This window comes from Mangifera indica, chromosome 17 (genome assembly GCF_011075055.1).
Source record: "Mangifera indica cultivar Alphonso chromosome 17, CATAS_Mindica_2.1, whole genome shotgun sequence".
In the NCBI taxonomy this organism is placed as follows: domain Eukaryota; kingdom Viridiplantae; phylum Streptophyta; class Magnoliopsida; order Sapindales; family Anacardiaceae; genus Mangifera; species Mangifera indica.
Genome location: NC_058153.1, coordinates 2,531,492 through 2,553,713, shown reverse-complemented (window position 1 = coordinate 2,553,713; position 22,222 = coordinate 2,531,492). Strand labels below are relative to the sequence as shown.

The window sequence follows — 22,222 nt, the reverse complement described above, 5'->3', positions numbered from 1 at the left end:
CCCATTAGCATAATAAGACTTGCAACACACCTTAAAGTCTTTTAGATCGTGCATTTGTGGGTCTTTTACTGATTGCCTCACATGTTTTTGTAAGTCAATCCACTAAATTGTATTTTTTTTTTAATAATGTCTTTTGAGTTTCTCATAATATTAATTAATTATTAATGCATTTTAATTCTCATGGATATAATATTAATTAATAGTTATTGCATTTTGGTTTCCCTGATATTAATGTTTTGGATTCCCATAAATATCATATAAATTAACTATCAATATCTTTTATATTTTCATGGATATCATATTAATTAATTATTAATGTTTTTTTAATTTCTTATGAATATCATATTAATTTCATTTTTTTAATGGATGAAAAGTAATAGGGTTGTGTTAGATTCGGCCGCGTGCCAAACTTCACAACCCTGAACATGACCCACATAACCCACAAGTCCAACATAACTCACAATTTTACAAGTTATGTCAAAATAGATAAGTCAACTTAACTCGACCCTCTTTGTTTAAGTATAACTATTTTATAATTATTTTATCAAGAAATCAATAAAATAACAACTTTTCCATAAACATAAACACATTGTCAAACCACATAAATCTCTGTATTTTTTATCCAGTTTTATTCTTTAATTATTGTGTTAGTCCATTCAAATCTCCTCAACATCCACAACAACAATTTCATCATGAAAATTAAGAGAATTTGTTCTTATATTGGGATACTTTCCTTCTAACTATTTCTCATTTCTCACCTCCAATCTGGGTTTTTTTTTTTTTTTTGGGTTAATATAATGTCTCTAGTCTCAGTAACATCAGAGCAAATACATTTCTTTCATTTAGCTAAGAGTGATAAAATATATAGCCAAAAATCCACAATTTTTTAACAATTTCATACATCAGTCATGGCATAAGAATTCTTCAAACCTTGTGGATTTTCTTGGTATATCAAAAATGCTGAAAATAATGAGTTAAAAGAGCACTGGTGATAATGCTGATCTTGGTGAATGTTGAGCCAAAATAAGGGAGAACTAAGGCAGCTGTAAACTCAAGTTTAAAGGGCTTTGAGTTGAGAAACGGTGGCCTAACAAGGTTTAGGTGCTGCCAAAGTGAAAGGGAAAAAAATGAAGGGAGGGACTCTTTACCGGTTTCAGAATGAAATAAGGAAAATAATGTCCACAAGTGGGCATGAGAGATGAGGTAGTAGCGTAAGAATAAAAGAGAAAAACTTTATCACAACAAAAGCTAAATATGCAAGGATTTTGCTTTAGCAATAAAAATAGCTCTTTTTGACCTGTACATTTAATTACTTTTCTTTGCCAAATTATCAAATACCCTGCAGCACGAAAAACCATTCAAGGAAAAAGGAAAAAGGAAAATGATAGGCCACCACCCACTTAAATTTTTCTTACCAAATAATCAAATCCTTTGCAAAGAATATAATTTGAAATTGCCCATAATCAAGAGGAAATTTTAGGAAGCAAAAAACCAAAGAATAAACAAGACTCTACATTATTGTTTATAGTTTCTCTATCTTTCAATTACCACATTTTTTCAGGCTATTCCTATGAGCAAAAGATGGATTACCTACTTGAATCCAGAACTCTTACCACCACTTAGAACTAAACCAGAAGTGTTTTCATTGTAAAGGCAAACAAAAACTCAGTAGAAAACATTATACACCAGGGATTTCATTCCTTGAAGTCGTCTTTGTCATCCACTGGGATAGGCCGATTCCTCCAAAAGACTGCGAGAGCACTACCACCAAGCTGTAAAGGAGGTAATAATCGGTAGAAATCCCAATCAGAACCAAAACAAGAGCTAGTAGGAATGTAAAATGTAAAGGTTTGTGAGTGAAAAAGGCCATACCGCCATGCAGACAACACTAACTGCAGAAGGGACAGCCACAAGGGGGTTTGTAAAATGCTTCTGAGCTAGAAGAAATCCAAGTGCAGAACTCTGGAGGGCCAAATGAAGGAGTAAACAAACTTATAAAAACACAAAAAAATAATTCATTGAAGCCATATATGCATAAATAAGGTAACTCTCAAGTCAGGACGTCCTAAAATTATGTGTAAATAACATCAGACTCATCATCTACATATATCAGATGCAAATTAAGGCAATGGGAAACCAGTAAAAGAAAATTTATTAGGGCCTGCTTCATGAGGGCAGTCAGGCAATAGGTTTGGTATCCCTCCACATTTCAATAAATAATACAAGAGGAGTCACACTACAGATAGAGGCAAGCTATTCAGAAGGTTTTTCTTTATTTTGTTTTGATGGACTGGGGAATGAAGCAACAATATTTTATCTGGGCGAATTTCTCATTTACATCCACAAAAGACTTCAATATTCAGAATGTCAAATTTCTATCATCTCTAGTCTAAAACATAATAGCAAGTATTTACTATACAGTGAAATGATTAATTTATAGTTCTCTGGCCACACTACTCTCTACTTCATCTTATTTGTTTTCAGAATGATAAACAATCTCACATAATATGGCATAGAATTAGAAACACTTGTCCTAGATAATTACCTGCATCCCACATTCAATGGATATGGTACGAGAAGTGGATTCACCAAATGATATTTTTGAAACCCAATAACCGAGAGCAAATGCAGCAGCATGTAGGATAGCCACCGGGAAAATTAGTTGTGCACCTTGAGTTTTCAAGACCTCAGAAACTTGCCCAATCTTGAAAATAGCAACCAGCAGAATCAGTTCTTTCCACTTAAAGCAACAATAATAAATCTGAGCCAGAATGCTGAAGCAATTGTTATTCTTCACTTCATATTTTGAGAACTTACAGGGCTTGCACAAAGTAAGGTGGTAAGAATAACTCCAATTAAGGGTGTCACAGTGATAATTTTTTCAGTGAACTTGGGGAAGAATTCATTTGACAACACTAGCAGAAAGAGAAAAAATTAAGTTGCATTATTTATAGACAGATAAACTACAAATTTTCATTAGCTATGATCAGATATAGAGGAAAGTTTAATTCCTATCCATTGAAATCGAACAACTGTAAACCTCAACTAAATACCTCCAATGATTGTTGGCACTAACACCACTTGAAATGTGCTAATAGCCAGTCCCTGCAAAGATGATAGAGTGTAGTTGTTAGACTAACTGGAATCGCTACATATGAAGGTGAAGTAATAGGTTACAACACTCCGAATATTAGCCCCCTATTTAATAAATCGGGTTTTAGAATGGAGAACTCCTAGATGGGTACTTTAAACTCCCATGCATAACATAAAATGATAATTTTGTAGGGTGTCTTTGAATATAACAATATGTTAATTAGATTTCGGAATTCAGAGCAGCAGTTTCTTCAAGATCATCACTTTCATATGGTACAGATTCACGGACAATACATTACGAAGTTATAAAGCATGAATCAACTTACTGCAGCATCAACTGGAACAAGCTGACCAGCAAGTAGCTTAGTAAGGAGTGGAGTCATGACTATTGCTCCAATAGTTGAACAACTACAGAAATCCACAAGAAATTTATGAGATCTGAAGTCAAGTCCTCAATATTTGTACAAGAGCATTAAAATGCATCAATAAATCAGGACACTTTCTGAGACACCACAATCACTTGCTCCTAAAACATAAATGAAAATCATTGCCCTCATAGGTGTGTGGTCAGGTTACAACCAACTATATTGAATGAAGGCTCTCCATAGCCTAGAATATCAATTTTGATGTTCACAAGCATGGCTAGGAAAAATTCTTTTCCTTTCTCTGACAAATAGATGTACTTGTGATCCTTTGAACATACATGATAAAGTAATTTGTACTTGACTACTCTACGGCACATGTTCCACATGTTTGATGCCCCAATTTTCTGTGTTTAATAACAATACTAGGGCTGGATTCGAGCCGAGCCAGCTCGAGCTCGAGCTCGAGCCGAGCCCGAGCTGGCTCGGTATATTTTTTTAAAAATTTTTTTATACAAAACGGCGTCGTTTTAATCCATATATATATACAAAACGGTGTCGTTTTGATATAAAAAACGAGCCGAGCTGAAAACGAGCCGAATTCGGCTCGAGTCGAGCTCGAGCCGAACTCGAGCCAGCCCTTAAAAAGCCGAGCCGAGCCCGAGCTGGCTGCGAGCCGAGCTCGGCTCGGCTCGAATCCAGCCCTAAACAATACAATTCTAATGTCTAAGTTCACTTCTCGATAATGATAAATAGAATCAAGCTCTACCTAGTACCTGATACTCACCCAAACTGATCTCTCTTCCTCTCTCCCTCATTGTGAGTACAAGCATGCACAAAACTTGTGCACACAACAAATAAATTCAAGGTTCTGAAATATTGTTCAGTTAAAGCCTATATCTACTAAGTATTAATCTACAGAAAACGACCTGAATTTTTACTACAGAACAGTAGAATATCCAAAATTCATTTTAAAGAAGAAAGCAAATATATGTATACACACAAAAAAAAGAAATATCCCTGCTTTTACTTGCATCAATTGCTGTTACATACATGTAAAGGCTTGACCAATGGCAAAGTTTTTATGCAAGAACATATGCTAGAGACCACTCGTATTTGAAAAGACAAAATAATTTACTTCTTTACTATAGAGAGAGAAAAAGAAAACGAGCTGCAAATGCAAAGTTTAGATTCTACAATCAAATGTTCTGTACGATGACAGACAGTATAAGCACTTAATATGGACCTGCAGGAAACTTCTACCAGAGACTTAAAAAAATTAAGGATTCTAATTGTATGAATGCAAGGGGAGCATACGTTGTCATAAGGACAGAAAGTGCTACATTTCCCTTTGAGATATAGGTTGCAACATTTGAAGCCTGACCACCAGGGCAGCATGAAACCAAAATAAGTCCAGTTGCAAGCGGTGCAGAAAGTTTTAGGGACTGAAACAAAAGAGATATATTAGCATTCAACTAGGATTATTGGACATCTCATCCGGGAGAAAAAATCAACAGCCAATTTAAGAAATTGAGAAGATATACCATTGCAATGACAAAGCCTAACATTGGTTTGATTAAATACTGAGCAAGAAATCCTACACCCACCTGCAAAGTAAGTTCTCAGTGACATAAATAAGGAAACTGATGGACTGAATTTTATTTTTTTTTGTTTTAATAACATTTTATTAACATGTGTGGAAATTTTGCTACTTACAGTCCATGGATTCCGCAAGCATCGTCTAAAATCCTCAAAGGTCAATGTCAGCCCCATTGATAGCATAAGGAAACCCAGACCGAGAGTGAAAAGGTCTGTCTCCAGCCAAGTTACCTGTGAGAAGACCTCATAATCAACTAGTTAAACAACAGTTTATTTTTCATTAATCCAAGAATCACTAACAGACCAACAATTACCGCAGCAGGCTTGTAGATTCCGACTATGGTGCCCAGTATGACCTGTCCATGAAAAAGTCAAAGTAACTATTCAACTGAAGTGTTCCCTTTAGAAAGATTGCATATAACTCCATCAAGTGCTAGCAACAAATGATAGACATACCCAGACAGGAAAAAGAGTGGTCAAAGTTTCAATTATTTTCTCATACTGACTCATCCCACTAGAAGTGTTACTGGGAATATCGCCAGACACATTAGCAGCAGTCTTGCACAAAACTTGGGAGTTCCTGAATATAGTAGTCAGATCATTATCACTGGATATTGAGAATTTACAATTGCATAATTATGAACTAGAATGACACTTGGTCCAATAAGCCTAGCAAATCTTGAAAATCAAGAGCCTAATGCACTAATGTCTGTTTCAAAATAAGGAACACTTAGCACTATATGGAGGACCTCAAAATAGAGAGGATAAAGCAGGGATTATTGGGTTTAGCCCCCTTTAAGCAGCAGTGAAACAAACTTGTTATCTAAATAGCAGTTATGAACCTTTAAAGAGAAAAACAGAAGGAAACAATATGATTTACTGCAGCTTTTTATGTGACAAAAGAAGATGTCTATTCACTTTAAGAGGTAGAGTGCGAGGATCAAGACATGTTCTTTTACTCTCTTCTGCTAATAAAAAAATACAACACAGCAATTTAATCTACCATTAACTAAAATGAATTATAATTTCTATATGATTTCACATCAACTGTAGTTCAGAACACCTAAAAAAAGATCACAGTGACCAAGCCTGTGTCTTTAGCAAGAAGTAAATGCTCAAATTCTAAAGCAAACAATAGCTAATTCAAACCAAATATTTTATACTCAAAACACTCGGTCTGAAAAGATACCTTGAACGTTGAATGATCGAGAAAGGGGCTGAAAGGTAGACAGTGGGACTTCGAGGCTTGTTTTTGATTGCCAAACTTTTGGCATTCCTGGGCACTGAAAAAACACCCATGAGATCTGTGTATTCAAATTAGTAAGAAAAAAGAAGTAAAACAAGTGAGAAATTGGAATTGAAGTTGCAAAACATACTCAAAAACACTCCAAAAACAAGAGAAAGCAAAAGAACAAGAACCCATATACCAAAAGAGCATAAAAATACAACCCAGAACCAAAAACAAGTAACATGCAGATATCAAACACACCCAGATGAGCCTGCAGCCTCCTAGAAGAAATTGAAGTGTTTGTGTAGATAGTACGCGAAGTATGTAAATTAGCACCATCTCTAACAACAAATCTAGTTGACATCGACGCCATTAAATAGGAGTCTAAAACACCCCAAATTAATTGAACACTGGGCAGCTTGGCCCCAAAAAGTCAGGGCTTCAGTTATAAATGTGGATATGAAGTGGTCGTGGACACCAATGAGCCACACACTTCGAGAGTAGCCTCATCTCTATCTCACAGAGTAGTTCTTGTCTTCTTTAGCTTATTATAGGAGGCAAATCCACTGTTGTTTTGTCTTTGCTATGATTCATACTTGATGTGAAACTCAACTCACATCCGATCTCCTCTCAGATGTAACCGTCCAACAAACCATACCCCTATGATCAATCCTAAAATCATTAAAAGCTGATTTGCCAATAAATAAATAATTTTTTTAATTATTGATTCATACTTAAAACTTTAATTATAAAGAACAAACACATTTATCAGAGCATTGTATTGATCGGTGGATCATTCATTTTATATATATATATATATATATATATATATATATATATATACATATATGTATGTATATATATATATATATATGTATGTATGTATGTATGTATGTATGTATGTATTTTAATTTTAACTTTCTTTAAAATGTGAAAACCGGAAAATAGGCTAAATAAAGGAAAACATAAACCAAATGTGCAAAAAAAAAAAAAATGCAATTTGTATGCTGACTAGGCTTGAATTGGATTAAAACCCTGACAATATAAGGGTTTGATAAAGATAAACCATCGATAGAACAAAAATAAATGAGTTTAAATTGATTCGACAAATTTAATCAAGTTAAAAATCCAAACCGAGGTTCATAACTTATGAACTGATTGGCTCTTAGTTTCATGTCAAACCAACCAATCTAGCTTTTTAATCAGTCATATAATTAAGAGCAACGCTATTTGTATATATTTTGAGTATACAAAATCGATATACAAATAATGGGTTATTTTGTAATTAGAAAATTTTGAATTAAAGATAAAATAACATTTAATTATATAATGATATATCATCTATAAACTTATTTTATATATTAAAAATGTGTATACATGATTTCATGGTACAATGTTCACTTAAATGATATGGGGTCAAGCCCAAAAAAAAAAGTGCACTAGCGTTGCCTTCATGGACCAAACAATAGTCATGCTTGCTTTTGTTGCAATTGATGTGAAGAGGCTGGTCGTTCTTTAGAGTAGTCAACTGTTAATTGATGCTGCACTTGCACAATGGCAAGCCTTTTTGTGAACATCAGCATGTTATTGGATTGTATGGCCGAAAACTCTAAGCAATATTGGGTCCTTGAAGGTGAATTATCCTCCTCCATATATAAATCTGTAATTTGGTATATGGTCTGGCTCCCCATTTAATTATTTGTTTGTCTTTCCACCCTCTTATCAGCTTTTTTCAACTTCAGATGTTGCTTCTCTTTTGAGAAAAAAAAGAAGAAAAGAAGTTTTGTACATTGTACTGTCTTTTTTCAACTCTCTTATGGAGCATAACTTTTCACCGAAGTGATAAAAGAGGAGAATTAATACATAAAAGAGTATGAGTTAAAATCTCTTCTGATAATATATTAAAATCGAACTATTATTCAGTGATTGTAACATATATTATCAGCCCAAGATCTATCCTATTTAGTATGATTGGTTCCAACCCAATATAGAGATCTGACTCAAATGAAATTTTTCGTTATAATAAGAAAACAAACCACTGTTTTTGAAATAATGCAAACTCATATTCGATGGACTCGAAGAAACCCGAATTTTAAAACTATACAGATATCAAATCCCACCAAGACTGATATCAAATTCCACCAAAAATGCTAAAGGTGAGAGCCAAGGATAGGAATTTTGAGCACTTTTAAAAAATTTGTATTTCCATGGCAGAATGCTCCTAAAGATATCATTGTGGGTTAGAACATGAGATCACGGACAGAATGATTAGGAGAGTATGATGCTTTAGTTTCGGAGAAATAAAATTATAAAAATACCGGTGATGAAGGCATGGTAAGCTGTCGGTGAACCTTCGATTTATAAGTATGTTCACATCAACCCCGTATAAATAAACAAAAAATTGATTATTCAAAAAAAATTTAAATTTTTACTTTCATGTTTGAAATTTCAAACTTCTGCCGAAGGAGTAGACTTACAACTTTGTCTGGGCCCTACTTAAAGGTTTGGATGAGATACTTTAAGGCGTTAATTGTCAAGGATAAGCTAACCTATTATGTTTTAAGTTCAATTTGTGCGATCTATGTTGAATTGCCCAAAAAATGCAGCCCTTAATTTCATAAGAATAGTGTTATTTGTATAATTTGTATACATAATTTTTATACGTAATTAGTAATATATTATCATACGATTAAATAATTAAAAATTAAAAATAAAATAATACTCAATCATATTATGATACATTACTATTTATATACAAAATTATATACATAGTTTTATTTATATAAGTTTGGTGGGGATATGAAGTGGGTTATGTTAAAAAAAAAAAGATTTAAAGTGCTTGAGATGGAAATTGATGGTAGAGAGGACTATATTGGGGACCATTTGATGAGCCAATGAAGTAGTATTTGTTTAAATATGGATCCCTTTAAATGTATCCAAAATTAGTTTATGGACCTCTTCTTTGTCGGCCAAAATAGTATATCCCACTCACCCAAACTTTGGTAAAACAAAGATTTTTCATTATTCAAGTTTGAAAAGTCTATTTTCACATTTATTTGTCAAAGTCGAGTATTAATTTAGCAGTAAAAATGCATTTTTGGTCATTTTATAAAGGCCAAAGGACTATTTCCCGCCCAAGATATGCGCATTTCTCAAGTTTCCTCTCATTAACTTTGAAAATCTCATTTATCCATCCATGCATGGTTAAAACTAACGGTTTTAAAGGTAAAATCGTCATTTTGTCTGTATTATAAAAAATAAACTTAAATTTAATTTAATTTTCACCCCCTAAACCCTACAAACTAATAATTTCACCCCAACCCAAGTTTTAAAAAATAGCATTTTCACCCCTAGGGTTTCTAGTTTTCAGAGTGCATTTTTTCGGTGTAGTTTCTTCCTCTCTGATGACCTCCAGGCCACGACTCTTCCTCTCTGACACGGTCTTCTTCTGACGGCTTTCCTGGGAGAGGTGATCGACGAAGACAAGTCGTCTTTGTCAACGACAAAGACTCTTCGTCGATGAGGAGTCTTCGTCTCTAGACAAAGATGCGACGAAGACTACTCGTCTTCATCGATCACCGCTCCCAGGAGAGCTGTCGGAAGAAGACTGTGTCGGAGAGGAAGAGTCGTGGCCTGGAGGTCATCGGAGAGGAAGAAACTACACCAAAAAAATGCACTCTGAAAACTGGAAACCCTAGAGGCGAAAATGTTGTTGGGTTAAGGGGTGAAATTATTAGTTTTTAGGGTTTAGGGGAGAGAATGATATAACTAACAGACTCAGTTAATTTTAACAGCCCATGGGTGGGTAAATGAGATTTGCAAAGTTAATAGGGGGAAACTTGAGAAATGCACATACTTTGGGTGGGAAATAGTCCTTTGACCTTTTATAAAATATATAATACACTTAATATAGACAAATTATATCTTCTTTTTTTGGCCAGTGTCACCCTTTGGTTTTTCTTCTATGTCTCATTGTCACCATCCAAAATCTTTTGAAAGTTTTTGAAAACTTCATTTGGCCACTCTCCTTCAACTTCAGATTTTTTAACTAGGGTTTTAAAATTTCGATGACTTCTCCTACCATATCTGACGTCATCCTTTACTCGAGATTGAGTTGTCATCGACCTTGCTTTCTCTTTGACACTTGAGCAATTCTCTGACAACGACGTGATGGTATTTCTCTTCTCTCAAGTTCTTTGCGCATCTCCTCTCCATGGGAGTTTCATCCAGTTGGTCGCCAACTTCAAGCACGACGCCTACAGGGGGAGAAGTTATTACTGACAAGGAGAGCCGAAGAGAACCCAAATGTCGTGGTTGAATAACGACGCATTTCCTCTCGATGATTTCGTGTTTGTCGATCTATTAATACTGTCATCAGGAAGAGAGAGTGTCCAGAAGGAAGAATATAAGCGACGATGGCTTTGTCTAAAGTAATGTTTATCACCAAAGACGAAGGAAGGACAGTCACCAAAAAGTTATCTGCATGATGAAACTCAAAAAGGGATAAAACTGAAAGTTTCAAAAAAATGAGGGGCGACTATAAAAGAGAAAATATGAGGGAAACCCTAATTCAAGGGTAAAAAAAATTTAGCTAAACTGAACAAAATTTGGTTGGGGAAATGTTAGTTTTTAAATCTTGGTGGGGGGATGTGATAGTTTTTTAGTTTTTTAAATATTTTTATCTAATAACAATTTTACCTTAATTTAATAGTTAATTTTAACATATGAATACGTATTTAAGTTTTTAAAAGTTAATAGAATGAGAATTTATCTTTTCACTAAACCTTGGGTGGGAAATAGCTCTTTGGCCTAATCAATAATAAGAGCATGAATGATGCATGCCACTTCCAATATTTAATGCTCACATCAATCATCATCTACCTCCTACTTTCAACTTCTAGGTATTAAATAAAATACATATAAAATCAGCCGAAAAAGTGAAGGTCACATTCAACATTTGATACATATATGTGTGTATATATATATATATATATATTTACATACGTACATTATGACACCTGATGGAATAATTTGAATGATTAAATGGAGCGGGCAAATTCAAAATCCGTTTTCTTTAGATTCAGTTGCCTCGAAAAGGACATTTACCTCAATCTCATTTGACTTTTTTCATGAAATAAATTCAAAATTGCTTGTATTTTTTTTATTACGGAATGTAGAAGAGTTCAAACGAAATAATTTTAGTAATTAAATAATAATGGAAATGCACAAATAACATAAATAATATATAAAGATTAGGGCTTCGAAGTTAGTTCCCCAACATTGAGCTTGTCTGGCATTGACAGCCTCTAATTAGGTGCCATGTGTCATCACCACCATTAATTTTGCTTAACTAAAACCATACTTTTACTGGTCAAACCGAACATTTTCGGACGTTCAAACTACTCGCATGCATACCCCATCAACATTCCTCTTCACACAATTCTGACCGTTGGATCGTTCACGCCTTCTTTTTTTTGTCATCAAGTTATGATGCACAATTTGTATTTATGGCCGTATTTTATACACAGCAACCCCCACGCGTCCATAGAGAGCGTGAGTAGGTTGAGCGGGCGAATGAGGGTGACAGTGTGCTTCTATAAAATAAATAAATTATATTATTTTAATAAAAGCAGGAGACTTTGGGTCATGCGTGAGTGCCTTCAGGTATGATATAAGGGAGTTTTTTGAAATTGGAAAAAAAAATTTTTAAATTTTTTAAACCAAATCAATTAAGTCCATTTAGATTATAGTTCGAATTTATTAAAATTATTTATTTATAAATATACATTTTTTTTTGCTTTGTGATAAGTTCTGGGGGCTTCATCTACCTAGACTAGTATTTAGAGACTGAAAAAATTAAAGGTAAACTTTATTGTTATATATTACGTTAGAGTCACTCAAACTTTGGATGTTTGTAAATGATTTTTGACCTTTCACCATTTAGACTAACTTTTGGATTCTAAATATATATTATTTAATTAAATTATAATATTTTAAAACATAATTTAAGTATATAAAAGAAATATAAAATATATATAATATACATGTAAAAATATTCTAAAATAAATATAAAAAAATAAGTTAAACACCTAATTATTCAGTGAAAAATTTTATCAAAAAATACTATATATATATGTGTATTTAAAAAAATACAGTTTATAGTTTTATTTGATTTAAAAATAATCTAAACTAAAACAAAAAATAAAAACTGTTTTTTTTTAAATTTATCAACGTAAATCAAATTAAATTATAAAATAATCAAACCACATTGTAATATTTACTGTATTTAATTTAATTTTATAGTTTAAATTAAATTACATCAATATTATATTTATATAGAATTTATAAAAAAAAATTAGAAAGATTAATATAACAGTGATATAACAATTTTTTTTATTTACTATAATGTCACTATTAAATGCTCAACTATATTAATTGGTATAATCTCTCTGTCAGCATTGCTCATTGAACTATGGGCACTCTTATGCCAAAGTATTTATTATGAGGTTGGATAGAGCGGGGACCCATAGGCCTTCTTTCTCACATGCGCAATCCAAACAAGTAGCCATACATCAATTTCCAACGAAAGATCACGCGCCGAAACTGCGACTTAGATGGTTATGAAATACGTTGAATTAAGAAAATTACTGCAACATAAAAATAAAAAAACGTTTCACACTTTCGCCAGCTCGATGGTTCTGTTTCTCGCTCAGCTTTATTTTCAATACAAAACCACTTCTTTTTCTCTTCTACTTTCACTACAAAATCTCTTTCTCTCTCTCTCTTTCTTTCTCACATGGAATCTTACCGGAAAATCCATTTATTCGCTTTTGTACAAATCGTAACCGGCTTATAGATAACAAACAGTCCGTTTGATTCTTATCATTCTTTGTTTTGAAATGGCACTGTTAATTGGCTGTAGGTGTGGATTCTCTTTGCTTTTTGTTTTCGTTTTTTTACTGAGTGATGGGCGGGTTAGCTCCGAGCCGACTCAAGACAAGCAAGCTCTCCTTGCATTTCTCTCAAAAGTTCCACATGCCAATCGTGTGGAATGGAATGAGTCCACCTCGGCCTGCACCTGGGTCGGAGTTGAGTGTGATGCCAACCGGTCGTACGTCTACACTTTACGGCTCCCCGGTGTTGGACTAGTGGGTCCGATTCCGGCCAACACGATAGGAAGATTGAGTAAGCTCCGAGTTCTGAGTCTCCGCTCAAATCGTCTCTCCGGTGAGATCCCCTCCGATTTCTCGAATTTAACGCTCCTTCGGAATCTGTACTTGCAAGACAATGAGTTCTCTGGTGGATTTCCAGTGAGCGTGACTGCGCTGAATCGGTTGAGTCGACTCGATCTCTCGTCCAACAATTTTACTGGAGCAATCCCTTTCGCTGTCAACAATTTAACCCATCTAACTGGTCTTTTTCTGGAGAATAATAAATTCTCAGGCAATCTTCCAAGCATCAACCCTGCAAATCTGTTAGCCTTCAATGTGTCAAACAACAATCTCAATGGCTCCATCCCTGCTATTCTAACAAAGTTCCCTTCATCAGCATTCACCGGAAATTTAGATCTATGTGGACGACCATTGCAACCTTGTAATAACTCATTTTTTCCGTCTCCATCTCTGTCGCCATCTGAAAACCCACCTTCAATTCCGAGACACAAGAAATCTAAGAAGCTCTCAACGGCCGCCATTGCTGGAATTGTCATTGGTAGCGCAGTATTCCTTCTTCTTTTACTGCTCTTACTGGTATTTTGTATTAAAAAACGGCGCCGTGAACAGCCTAGGAAGACTCCAAAACCCAGTGCAGCTGCGGCGACACGTGCGGCGGCGTTGGAGGCAGGAACTTCTTCATCGAAAGACGATATCACGGGTGGTTCAGCAGAGGCTGAGAGGAATAAACTTGTGTTCTTCGAAGGAGGGATTTACAACTTCGATTTGGAGGATTTATTGAGGGCTTCAGCCGAGGTTCTGGGTAAAGGAAGCGTGGGGACGAGCTACAAGGCGGTGCTTGAAGAGGGAACAACAGTGGTAGTTAAAAGGCTGAAAGAAGTGGCTGTAAGTAAAAAGGAGTTCGAGATGCAAATGGAGCTTTTAGGGAAGATTAAGCATGACAATGTGGCTCCTCTGAGGGCCTTTTACTACTCCAAAGATGAAAAATTGCTTGTATCGGATTTTTTGCCCGTCGGTAGCTTAGCTGCTCTTCTTCACGGTATGATTTCAATTCCTCTGTTATTTTTTATCTGCTTAATTAATATTTTCTGCTGCAGTCGTGGAAATTATTTTAGTCTTAGATTAAAGAATATTTACTTTATTTTATGGTAATGCTTACGCACATTGGGAGATCAACAATCTTAGTCTTATTTGTCCATGGCACCGCCGACATTATCAATTTAATAGAGGCAGAGCCACTATTTCTGACCTTAACTATGCGAAATTACTAATTGCCACCCTTAAAGTCTAAATAAAGACATTTTTCACCTTACGTCAAAAGTCACTTGTTAGTTTTGTAAAAATATATAAATGTTATACAATTAATATCACTTATAATACTAAAATACGAACAAATTACGTTTCTCTTATCAACTTTAAAAATGGCTTAGATCCCTCCATTCAATTAAAAGAAAAAAAACCCAACTCCAATTAATCTCAAATACATAATCGTATCGATTAAAATTGAAAGTAGGGTTAGAATTGCACTTGAATCAAAGCGAAATGTTATAATTTCTTTGAAATTACACTATTTTGATGTGAATATGTCAAAATTGTATTAGAATAATGCAATTTCGTTGAAATTGAATTATATCAATGCAATTTTTAATGTATTCACACCATTCTAATGTAATATTGAAATTGCACCAATATGACTTATTTGAGTTTTGTCTTGTGTTTTAAAATTATTTTTTATAAAATACGGGTAGTAAAATGTTATTTATTTTTAATAAGTTTTAGAAGTTATTAAAGGTATTTTTGTTTTTTTAGTGTATTTATACTAAGAATAAACTAATTTTATTAAGAACAATGCAATGTGTATTTGAGTACTCAGCTGAGTAGTTTTATTGTTTCAGAATGAGCACTTAATTTTTTACATAGTTTGGGGGGAACAAAGATATTCTCCCGTCCGAATTATACTTAAATTAGTTGAACTTTTCCTTGACAAGGACTGTGCTACGTTTCCTTGGAGTTTGTTAAGGCTTGATTCCACGTATACTAAGATCTTTACTAAAGTTACATTGACTGTTAACCGGAACTTGCGGTAATCCGTTTTGTAGGTAGCAGAGGTTCAGGCCGTACGCCATTAGACTGGGACAACCGGATGAGAGTAGCACTAAGTGCGGCAAGAGGCCTGGCATACCTCCACGTGTCAGGAAAAGTAATACACGGGAACATAAAATCCTCCAACATTCTGCTCCGAGCCGGCCATGATGCTGGCATTTCGGATTTCGGACTCAACCCGCTTTTCGGGAACGCAACTCCACCCAATCGCATGGCCGGTTATCGAGCCCCAGAAGTAGTTGAGGCCCGCAAAGTTACTTTCAAATCTGACGTGTACAGTTTCGGTGTATTGTTATTAGAGCTATTAACCGGGAAATCGCCTAATCAAGCATCGTTGGGTGATGAAGGCATTGATTTGCCTCGGTGGGTCCAATCCGTCGTCCGGGAAGAATGGACGGCGGAAGTTTTTGATGTGGAGTTGATGAGGTATCACAATATTGAAGAGGAAATGGTTCAGTTGTTGCAAATTGCAATGGCTTGTGTTTCGACGGTACCTGATCAAAGACCGGCAATGCAAGAGGTGGTACGCATGATTGAGGATATAAACAGAGGCGAGACTGATGATGGGTTACGACAGTCGTCTGATGATCCTTCAAAAGGATCGGACGGTCATACACCTCCCCCTGAATCACGGACCCCACCTAGAGCTGTAACACCCTAATTTTAGCCACTGTTGGGGGATTAAAGCGACGACAAAAAGTTGTTGCAAATGTGTTTTCTGGTTTTAGCTTTTTCCTTTTCATCTTTCAATGATTTTTACAGGTGGGGAGGTTTGGATTGTTTATGAAGGGTGCATTGGAGAGTTCCATGAACTGATTGGAATTGGCCATCGATGGATTTAGTTTGATTTTTATTTATGATTCTTTCTCAAATCCTCTCTGTCAGTAAATACATGGCTTTTTCTTCTTTTCATGTACGTTTTCCTTTGGTTCAGGCCTTTTATTATTATTTTTAAATGCAGTGTACGAATTGGGCGTTGAAAAAATCATCTGAAAATTCCAACTACTGTCTCCTCTTGCTCTTGTAAAATGCCAAAACATTTTGTTTTATTCTTCTTATTTAATAAATTTCTGTAGAATAGAAGGATGCGCTGGTTTTTCGTTTTTCTGTGTTAATGCAAATCGGTTTTTAAAAAAATATTTTTTAAATATAGCGGGTGAAAACCGGTTAAGTTTATTAAGTTTATTTTAAATGTATTTGAGTCCCGTCTTTTAATAAGAGTTGAGTTTAAATTAATTTAAGTATGAATTTAAATCAAATTTTAAATATAATATAATATTAAAATAATATTATTTTAATATATATTAATTAAAATAATATTTTTTAATTAATTTTTATCAAAATTTTAAATTCATAAGTTTAACAAATGAAATGTCTCTAAAGTTTGAACTAAAACAATTTTAACTCTTAAATTTAAATTTAATTTAAAACTCATTAAAATCTAATTTATTTAAATCAAATTTAAACTTAAATTTTAATAAATTTGATTTAAATGTAACCTTCTATATATTCTTTGTCCGTTAAAATTTCCTTTTCATATGTCGGATTTTTTTATTTTAAAATAATAATAATAACTTGGTCTTGATTGTACTATCCTATCACAAAATTAGAAGCAGGGACGAGCGCTGCAAAAATTTGCAATACGTGGGGTTGATACAATAAGATCGGTTGACGCGTGGCTTAAAGTAAAGCAATATGATTGGGCAAGGTCATATTGGGGATTTTAAAGATTGATTTGTCCAGTTGTGTATCGAAGGACCAGCGGGGAACAGGTAGGCCGGCTAAGCTCTTTGCTATCTGACATAAAAGAGTTGCGGAGCCTTTTGACCCCCAGACTAGCTGTCAGCCGGTGCTTCACGAGACCTCGAACCCACCAACCTCAATTCCCAATTACATCTGGGGCCCTTTTTGTCTTTTTGCTGTACAAAAAATTATAATTTCCAGTGGAAACTAAATATTTATTGATAATTCTAAATGTAGGTGACAACATTTAATATTTAATTAATCAAATAAATCAAGCCTTAAAAATTGATAGGAAAATTTAGACAGTTCTTTGAAGAGAAGGCCCACTATGTCTCTTCATGTGGATGTTATTGGAAAGTGTGACTAACGCGCCGCCGTCTCGTCTTTGAGTTGGTTTAAGTTTAATACCATGTGACACACCCTGTATAAGAAGGTGCCCCTTTGGGCAAAACACATTTTCATGTTTTGGTGCACCGAAGGGAGGCGCTTCTCACCCTTTTGGATAAAAGGTAAATTTGTATACAAATGATAATTTATATTTGTATGATCTTCATATATTATTAATATGATAAGTTTGATCTTTATACATATCATAAACAACCATTGTCGTATAGATAAAATCGACTTCATCTAAATGATAAAGATTTAGACGAAAAATTTTAACTTTTTATTTAGATTTCATTGAGTCTAAATATTATCGACCGGAGTAAAATGTTAGAGATAGAGATGACATCGGGAGGAAGAGACATCAGTTGCCATTCGTCGGAAATTTGTTGGAGAAATCTGAAACCCTGAATAACAAAGAAAATATCACTTTTTAAAACTTAATTTTGAAAAAAATTATCAGTTTTCCAGATTAAGAGATAAAATGATATAAATTTTTATTTTTTAAATATTATTGATAAATGACAATTTTACTCTTAACTCTAATTAAAAATTTTAATAGATTATAACTTATGAATAAGTGTTTAAATTTTTAAAAATTAGAAAACGAGAGTTTGAAATTTCATTCCACCTTAGTGGGAATAAGTCTTTTGGCCTCAATTATTGACTTGTCATATAATTTATTTATCTGCAATTAATTCAAAGCCACAAGCATTTGGAAAATTACATTGGATGCTTCAGCATCACTTTTAATCACTTCTCCCTTTTTTCCTCTCCACTTTACAGTTCATCTAAATTTTCACTCGCCTACAGTTCACCGTTATGGCTGAAATGTTTGTGGCTTAGAGTCTTTTTTCCCTTCTCCATACGAGCCTAACCGATTCTTTAAGATTGAATAAGTTAAAAGTTTAATCTTAAAATATATTGAAAGAGAACATAAATCCAACTTTTTTATACATGAAGTCCTTCTTTTCATCACTCTAATTACCTCTGGGGCTTTAATACATCTCTATATTCTCCATGGAATAAGGTTTTCGGTAGTCAAATCCAAGCTGGGTCTTTGGTGGGTTACAGAAAGATACTCCTTTCTTACTGTCTAGGCACAGCCTTTATATCCGTAGATTAAAAAAAGAAGGAAATATAAAAGAACTGTGAGCTGATGGCATTATTCATTAAGTTAGAACTTTGAGTGATACTAAAGACACAGAGTTTCTTGCCTTCAAAGTTTATTCTTTAACAACATCACCCAGTAAACATAAAATAATTTACATGTCGCCAAAAGGTACCACAATTACACCTGACTTTTTCCCATTATTCTCTCCTTTAACAATGAAATTAGATTCCAAAACTCTTCCATGTTATAGTTACAACACGACTTTGGAGTGTTTCGAAAACGGAAACGTTTCAGAAACGTAGAAAAGCATCGGTTCAGTACCTAAAGATATCTTTTGGGTATCTTAGATAATAATCATGCTTACTGAAGAAGGTCTCCATTGCACATCATAAACATCAGTCTGATTCATCAAATGTTTTCGAGATCTTGTTTTTTGTTGAATTTCAAGAGTTTTGATCCAAGAATTTATAGACTTAATATATATAAATATCAATAAGAACTGCCCCTAGAATTGATGAGGTTCATGATAGTGCATGTACGTAAGGATGAAAAAGATGCTTTATTTGTTGTGAAAGAATAATCACAACCACTATGAAATGATTGGTCCATCACCAGCAAGTCTTGTCTGGCCTCATTATAATTTTTTCCAGCTTTAAAAAAGTTAACTAGGTGGAGTAAACTGAAGAGGGAAAACAAAATTTTGGTTGGATGGGTAGAAGATGCAATATATGCTTAGTTGTTGCACTAAACCAGATTTGAGTGGTAAAAAAAGTGATTTTACCAACTAATTTGAGAAGTAAAAAAGTGAGATTCCAAATATAATAGTAAAAGTTTTGTTTAGTGTGATCGGTTTGTCTTCCAAAAGAATGATTTAATTCAAATAAAGTTTTCTTTCATTAATGATTTTACCAACTAATTGATATTTACCAAAAGATTAACTACGATATTTACCAACTAATTGATGAATTATCATGTAAGAGGCAATTTATGACAAATGATTTTTGATTAAGAAGAGATTATGACATGCAAAATTGAGGATACAAGCAAACCCCTCCCCCATGCGTATTGCGCACACCAAATAAAACATGCGTAGTGAAAAAAAAAAAACTTATCACACGTGTCCTGCATGGTGGATTGCAAAATATACTTTATAATGAATAACCGAAAATCTCCTCCACGTAAATCATACATACTAGTTTTATCAATAAAACTATGTATACCTACTTTGGGTACACAAATATATACACATTTATATGTATCATCATGTGATTAGATGATTTTGAATTAAGAATAAAATAATAATCAATCATATGATGACACATATGAGTGTGTATATATTTGTGTACCTAAAGTGGGTATACATAGTATTACTCTAGTTTTATATCAAATATCCCCGGTATAGTGAAAATCTCATAAAACCCTTATCATGTGAGTCACGCATATGGTTGAAAAAATATAAAAAAAACTCGTCTTTAACTTCTATCATTATGTGACTGTGAATCACACGCGGTGATCAGATCACTGTAAATCTATAATTTCATATATGATTTCAATATTAATAGATTTTACATCTATTCGAATATAAAATCATTAACAAATTTCATCAAATCGCAAAGGATTCAAGTTATTTTACACCAAATATCAACTGATGAACCAAAGCCCAAAAACACTATACATTTATATCAAAATGCTTAAATCTCTATACTATGAGCTATTAAATATGATAAGAAACAATTTACTAACATTTTTTAACCATTTTTTCCATCGGAAATTGGATGGAATCATTGAATTTATATTCAGTGAACAATGCATGCATGCATGGTGATATCAAGTGTGCAAGGTGAGAATATGAGTTTCAAAGTTAGAAATGAATTTAAGACTGATTTATATATGGGTATTTTTACCAAAATATAAAATATTGGTTATATATGTTCAACACCCAAAAAAAAAAAATCATTAATTTCATTTAGATTAATTGAATTATGGTCATTTTAACTAATTTCTCTTTTTCATCATGTCAAATCACCATGAAATTGTAAAATAGGGAGTTTGAAATGTGTTTGTTGCGATAATTTAGATATGCAAGTCGGGCCATTAGATATTAAATGGGCCTAGTCCAACTCCAACTCAGGCATTTATTATGGGGTTTTGCTAAGGATCATAAATTGGAATAAAATATAGATTTTAATTTATAATAAAATTATATATACAAATAATAAGTATAAACTTATACATAAATGATGATATGTCATTATATAATTAAGTAATTTTAAAATAGAGATATAATAATACACAATTATATAATAATATATTATCGTTTATATACAAATTTATACTCATTGTTTGTTCCTATAATGCGACTCTTCAATTTAATTGTTTCGGCTCTTATAACCACTTTTGATTATATTGAAATCAAGTTAATTGTTCGATCACCGTAGTTTTGCTTTTGCTTTTGCTTTCTTCACATTAAAGAGGTTTTTTTTAATTAAAAAGTTAATTGTGTTATTGCAAATTTTCCTTTCAACTTCTTTATATTATATTATTTTCCAATAAAAAATTAATTGTGTATTTTTTTTATAATAAAAAACTTTATTTGAATTGAATTGTCACTTTCGGAATTGAATCAATCATATCGAGTAAGAGAAATCTCGGACTAATAATTGACCTTACAACCACTAAATCAGTTAAACCAAATATAACTTCATATTATATTATTTTTTATGATCAAATTTTAGTGGGTTTAATAAAAGTTTTACTAATTGATTGAGAAACAATACCAAAGCCGCAAAGGTCCTCTCTTGACAAGAATCCTGATTCAGCCATTGCATATATTAGGATGGTGGCTCAAATTCAAAGATGAAGATAATCCTTAGATAAAGAAGTATTATATATTTAGACCTAAAATTAAATTAACTTTGATAGAATATGTATGCATATATAGAGCGTTGACAGTAGTTGAAATATCAATAAGTCAACAAAGTATAACTTCAATAATCATTAAAATTATTAATAAAATTCGGGGGCTCGTGCTGAACTTTTTTATTAAAAAGAAAAATGGGGGGTTAGTATTAGAATTTTCAAATAGAAGATATGGGTTCGAACTTTTGTTAAATTTGTAAAACCTTGTGAAAGTGGCTTTAAAAAGAAAAAAAAAAATGGAGTCTTGAATGGCACTCTGGATGTAGCTTTAAATATCTTTGATTAGAGGCCGACCAAAGTGATTCTAATTCCATTTTCCACTCTTATGGGTTCTGCTGCAGATGCTATATTCATATTCACTCCATAATAGTCTTATCTTTTGGTCAAACATTTTTTTGATACAAATTCTATTTCTAAAGAGAAAACTCTTGTTTATCATGCAGGATTCCCACTATGTACATATGAAAAAACAGACTTTAGCGAAAAAGTGAAAAAAAAGGGAGAA

At 33.3% G+C, this 22,222-nt stretch overlaps 2 protein-coding genes across 3 annotated transcripts; one reads left to right on the top strand and one right to left on the bottom strand.

Annotated features, from left to right (window-relative positions):
* Positions 1–1,382: 1,382 nt before the first annotated feature.
* Positions 1,383–6,890, bottom strand: LOC123201085 (sodium/pyruvate cotransporter BASS2, chloroplastic). 2 transcript variants are annotated; one of them, XM_044616536.1, is made up of 13 exons: positions 6,544–6,890; positions 6,244–6,358; positions 5,511–5,634; positions 5,369–5,410; positions 5,172–5,285; positions 5,000–5,062; positions 4,773–4,900; positions 3,420–3,501; positions 3,054–3,105; positions 2,818–2,915; positions 2,546–2,704; positions 1,873–1,962; positions 1,383–1,772 (listed from the first exon to the last, which is right to left on the bottom strand). In XM_044616536.1, exons 1-13 carry the CDS (start codon positions 6,653–6,655, stop codon positions 1,695–1,697), a joined length of 1,257 nt encoding a protein of 418 aa, XP_044472471.1. In that variant the 5' UTR covers positions 6,656–6,890; the 3' UTR covers positions 1,383–1,694. The 2 variants fall into 2 exon arrangements, with proteins under 2 accessions (XP_044472471.1, XP_044472472.1); XM_044616537.1 differs by having other exon boundaries at positions 6,244–6,337; positions 6,544–6,885.
* Positions 6,891–13,025: 6,135 nt separating this feature from the next.
* LOC123200060 (probable inactive receptor kinase At2g26730) lies at positions 13,026–16,562 on the top strand. Its single transcript, XM_044615156.1, has 2 exons — positions 13,026–14,493; positions 15,554–16,562. The coding sequence occupies exons 1-2, from the start codon at positions 13,182–13,184 to the stop codon at positions 16,216–16,218; spliced, it is 1,977 nt and encodes a 658-aa protein (XP_044471091.1). The 5' UTR covers positions 13,026–13,181; the 3' UTR covers positions 16,219–16,562.
* Positions 16,563–22,222: the final 5,660 nt, after the last annotated feature.

Bases quoted from the DNA above. Each gene is read 5' to 3' on its own strand.
- LOC123201085 (XM_044616536.1), bottom strand. From the start codon at position 6,655: ATGGCGTCGATGTCAACTAGATTTGTTGTTAGAGATGGTGCTAATTTA. The intron at 5,411-5,510 runs GTATGTCTATCA...TTTCATGGACAG, and splicing joins CCACTCTTTTTCCTGTCTGG to GTCATACTGGGCACCATAGT. The intron at 4,901-4,999 runs GTATATCTTCTC...CTTTTGTTTCAG, and splicing joins TAGGCTTTGTCATTGCAATG to TCCCTAAAACTTTCTGCACC.
- LOC123200060 (XM_044615156.1), top strand. From the start codon at position 13,182: ATGGCACTGTTAATTGGCTGTAGGTGTGGATTCTCTTTGCTTTTTGTT. The intron at 14,494-15,553 runs GTATGATTTCAA...TCCGTTTTGTAG, and splicing joins CTTAGCTGCTCTTCTTCACG to GTAGCAGAGGTTCAGGCCGT.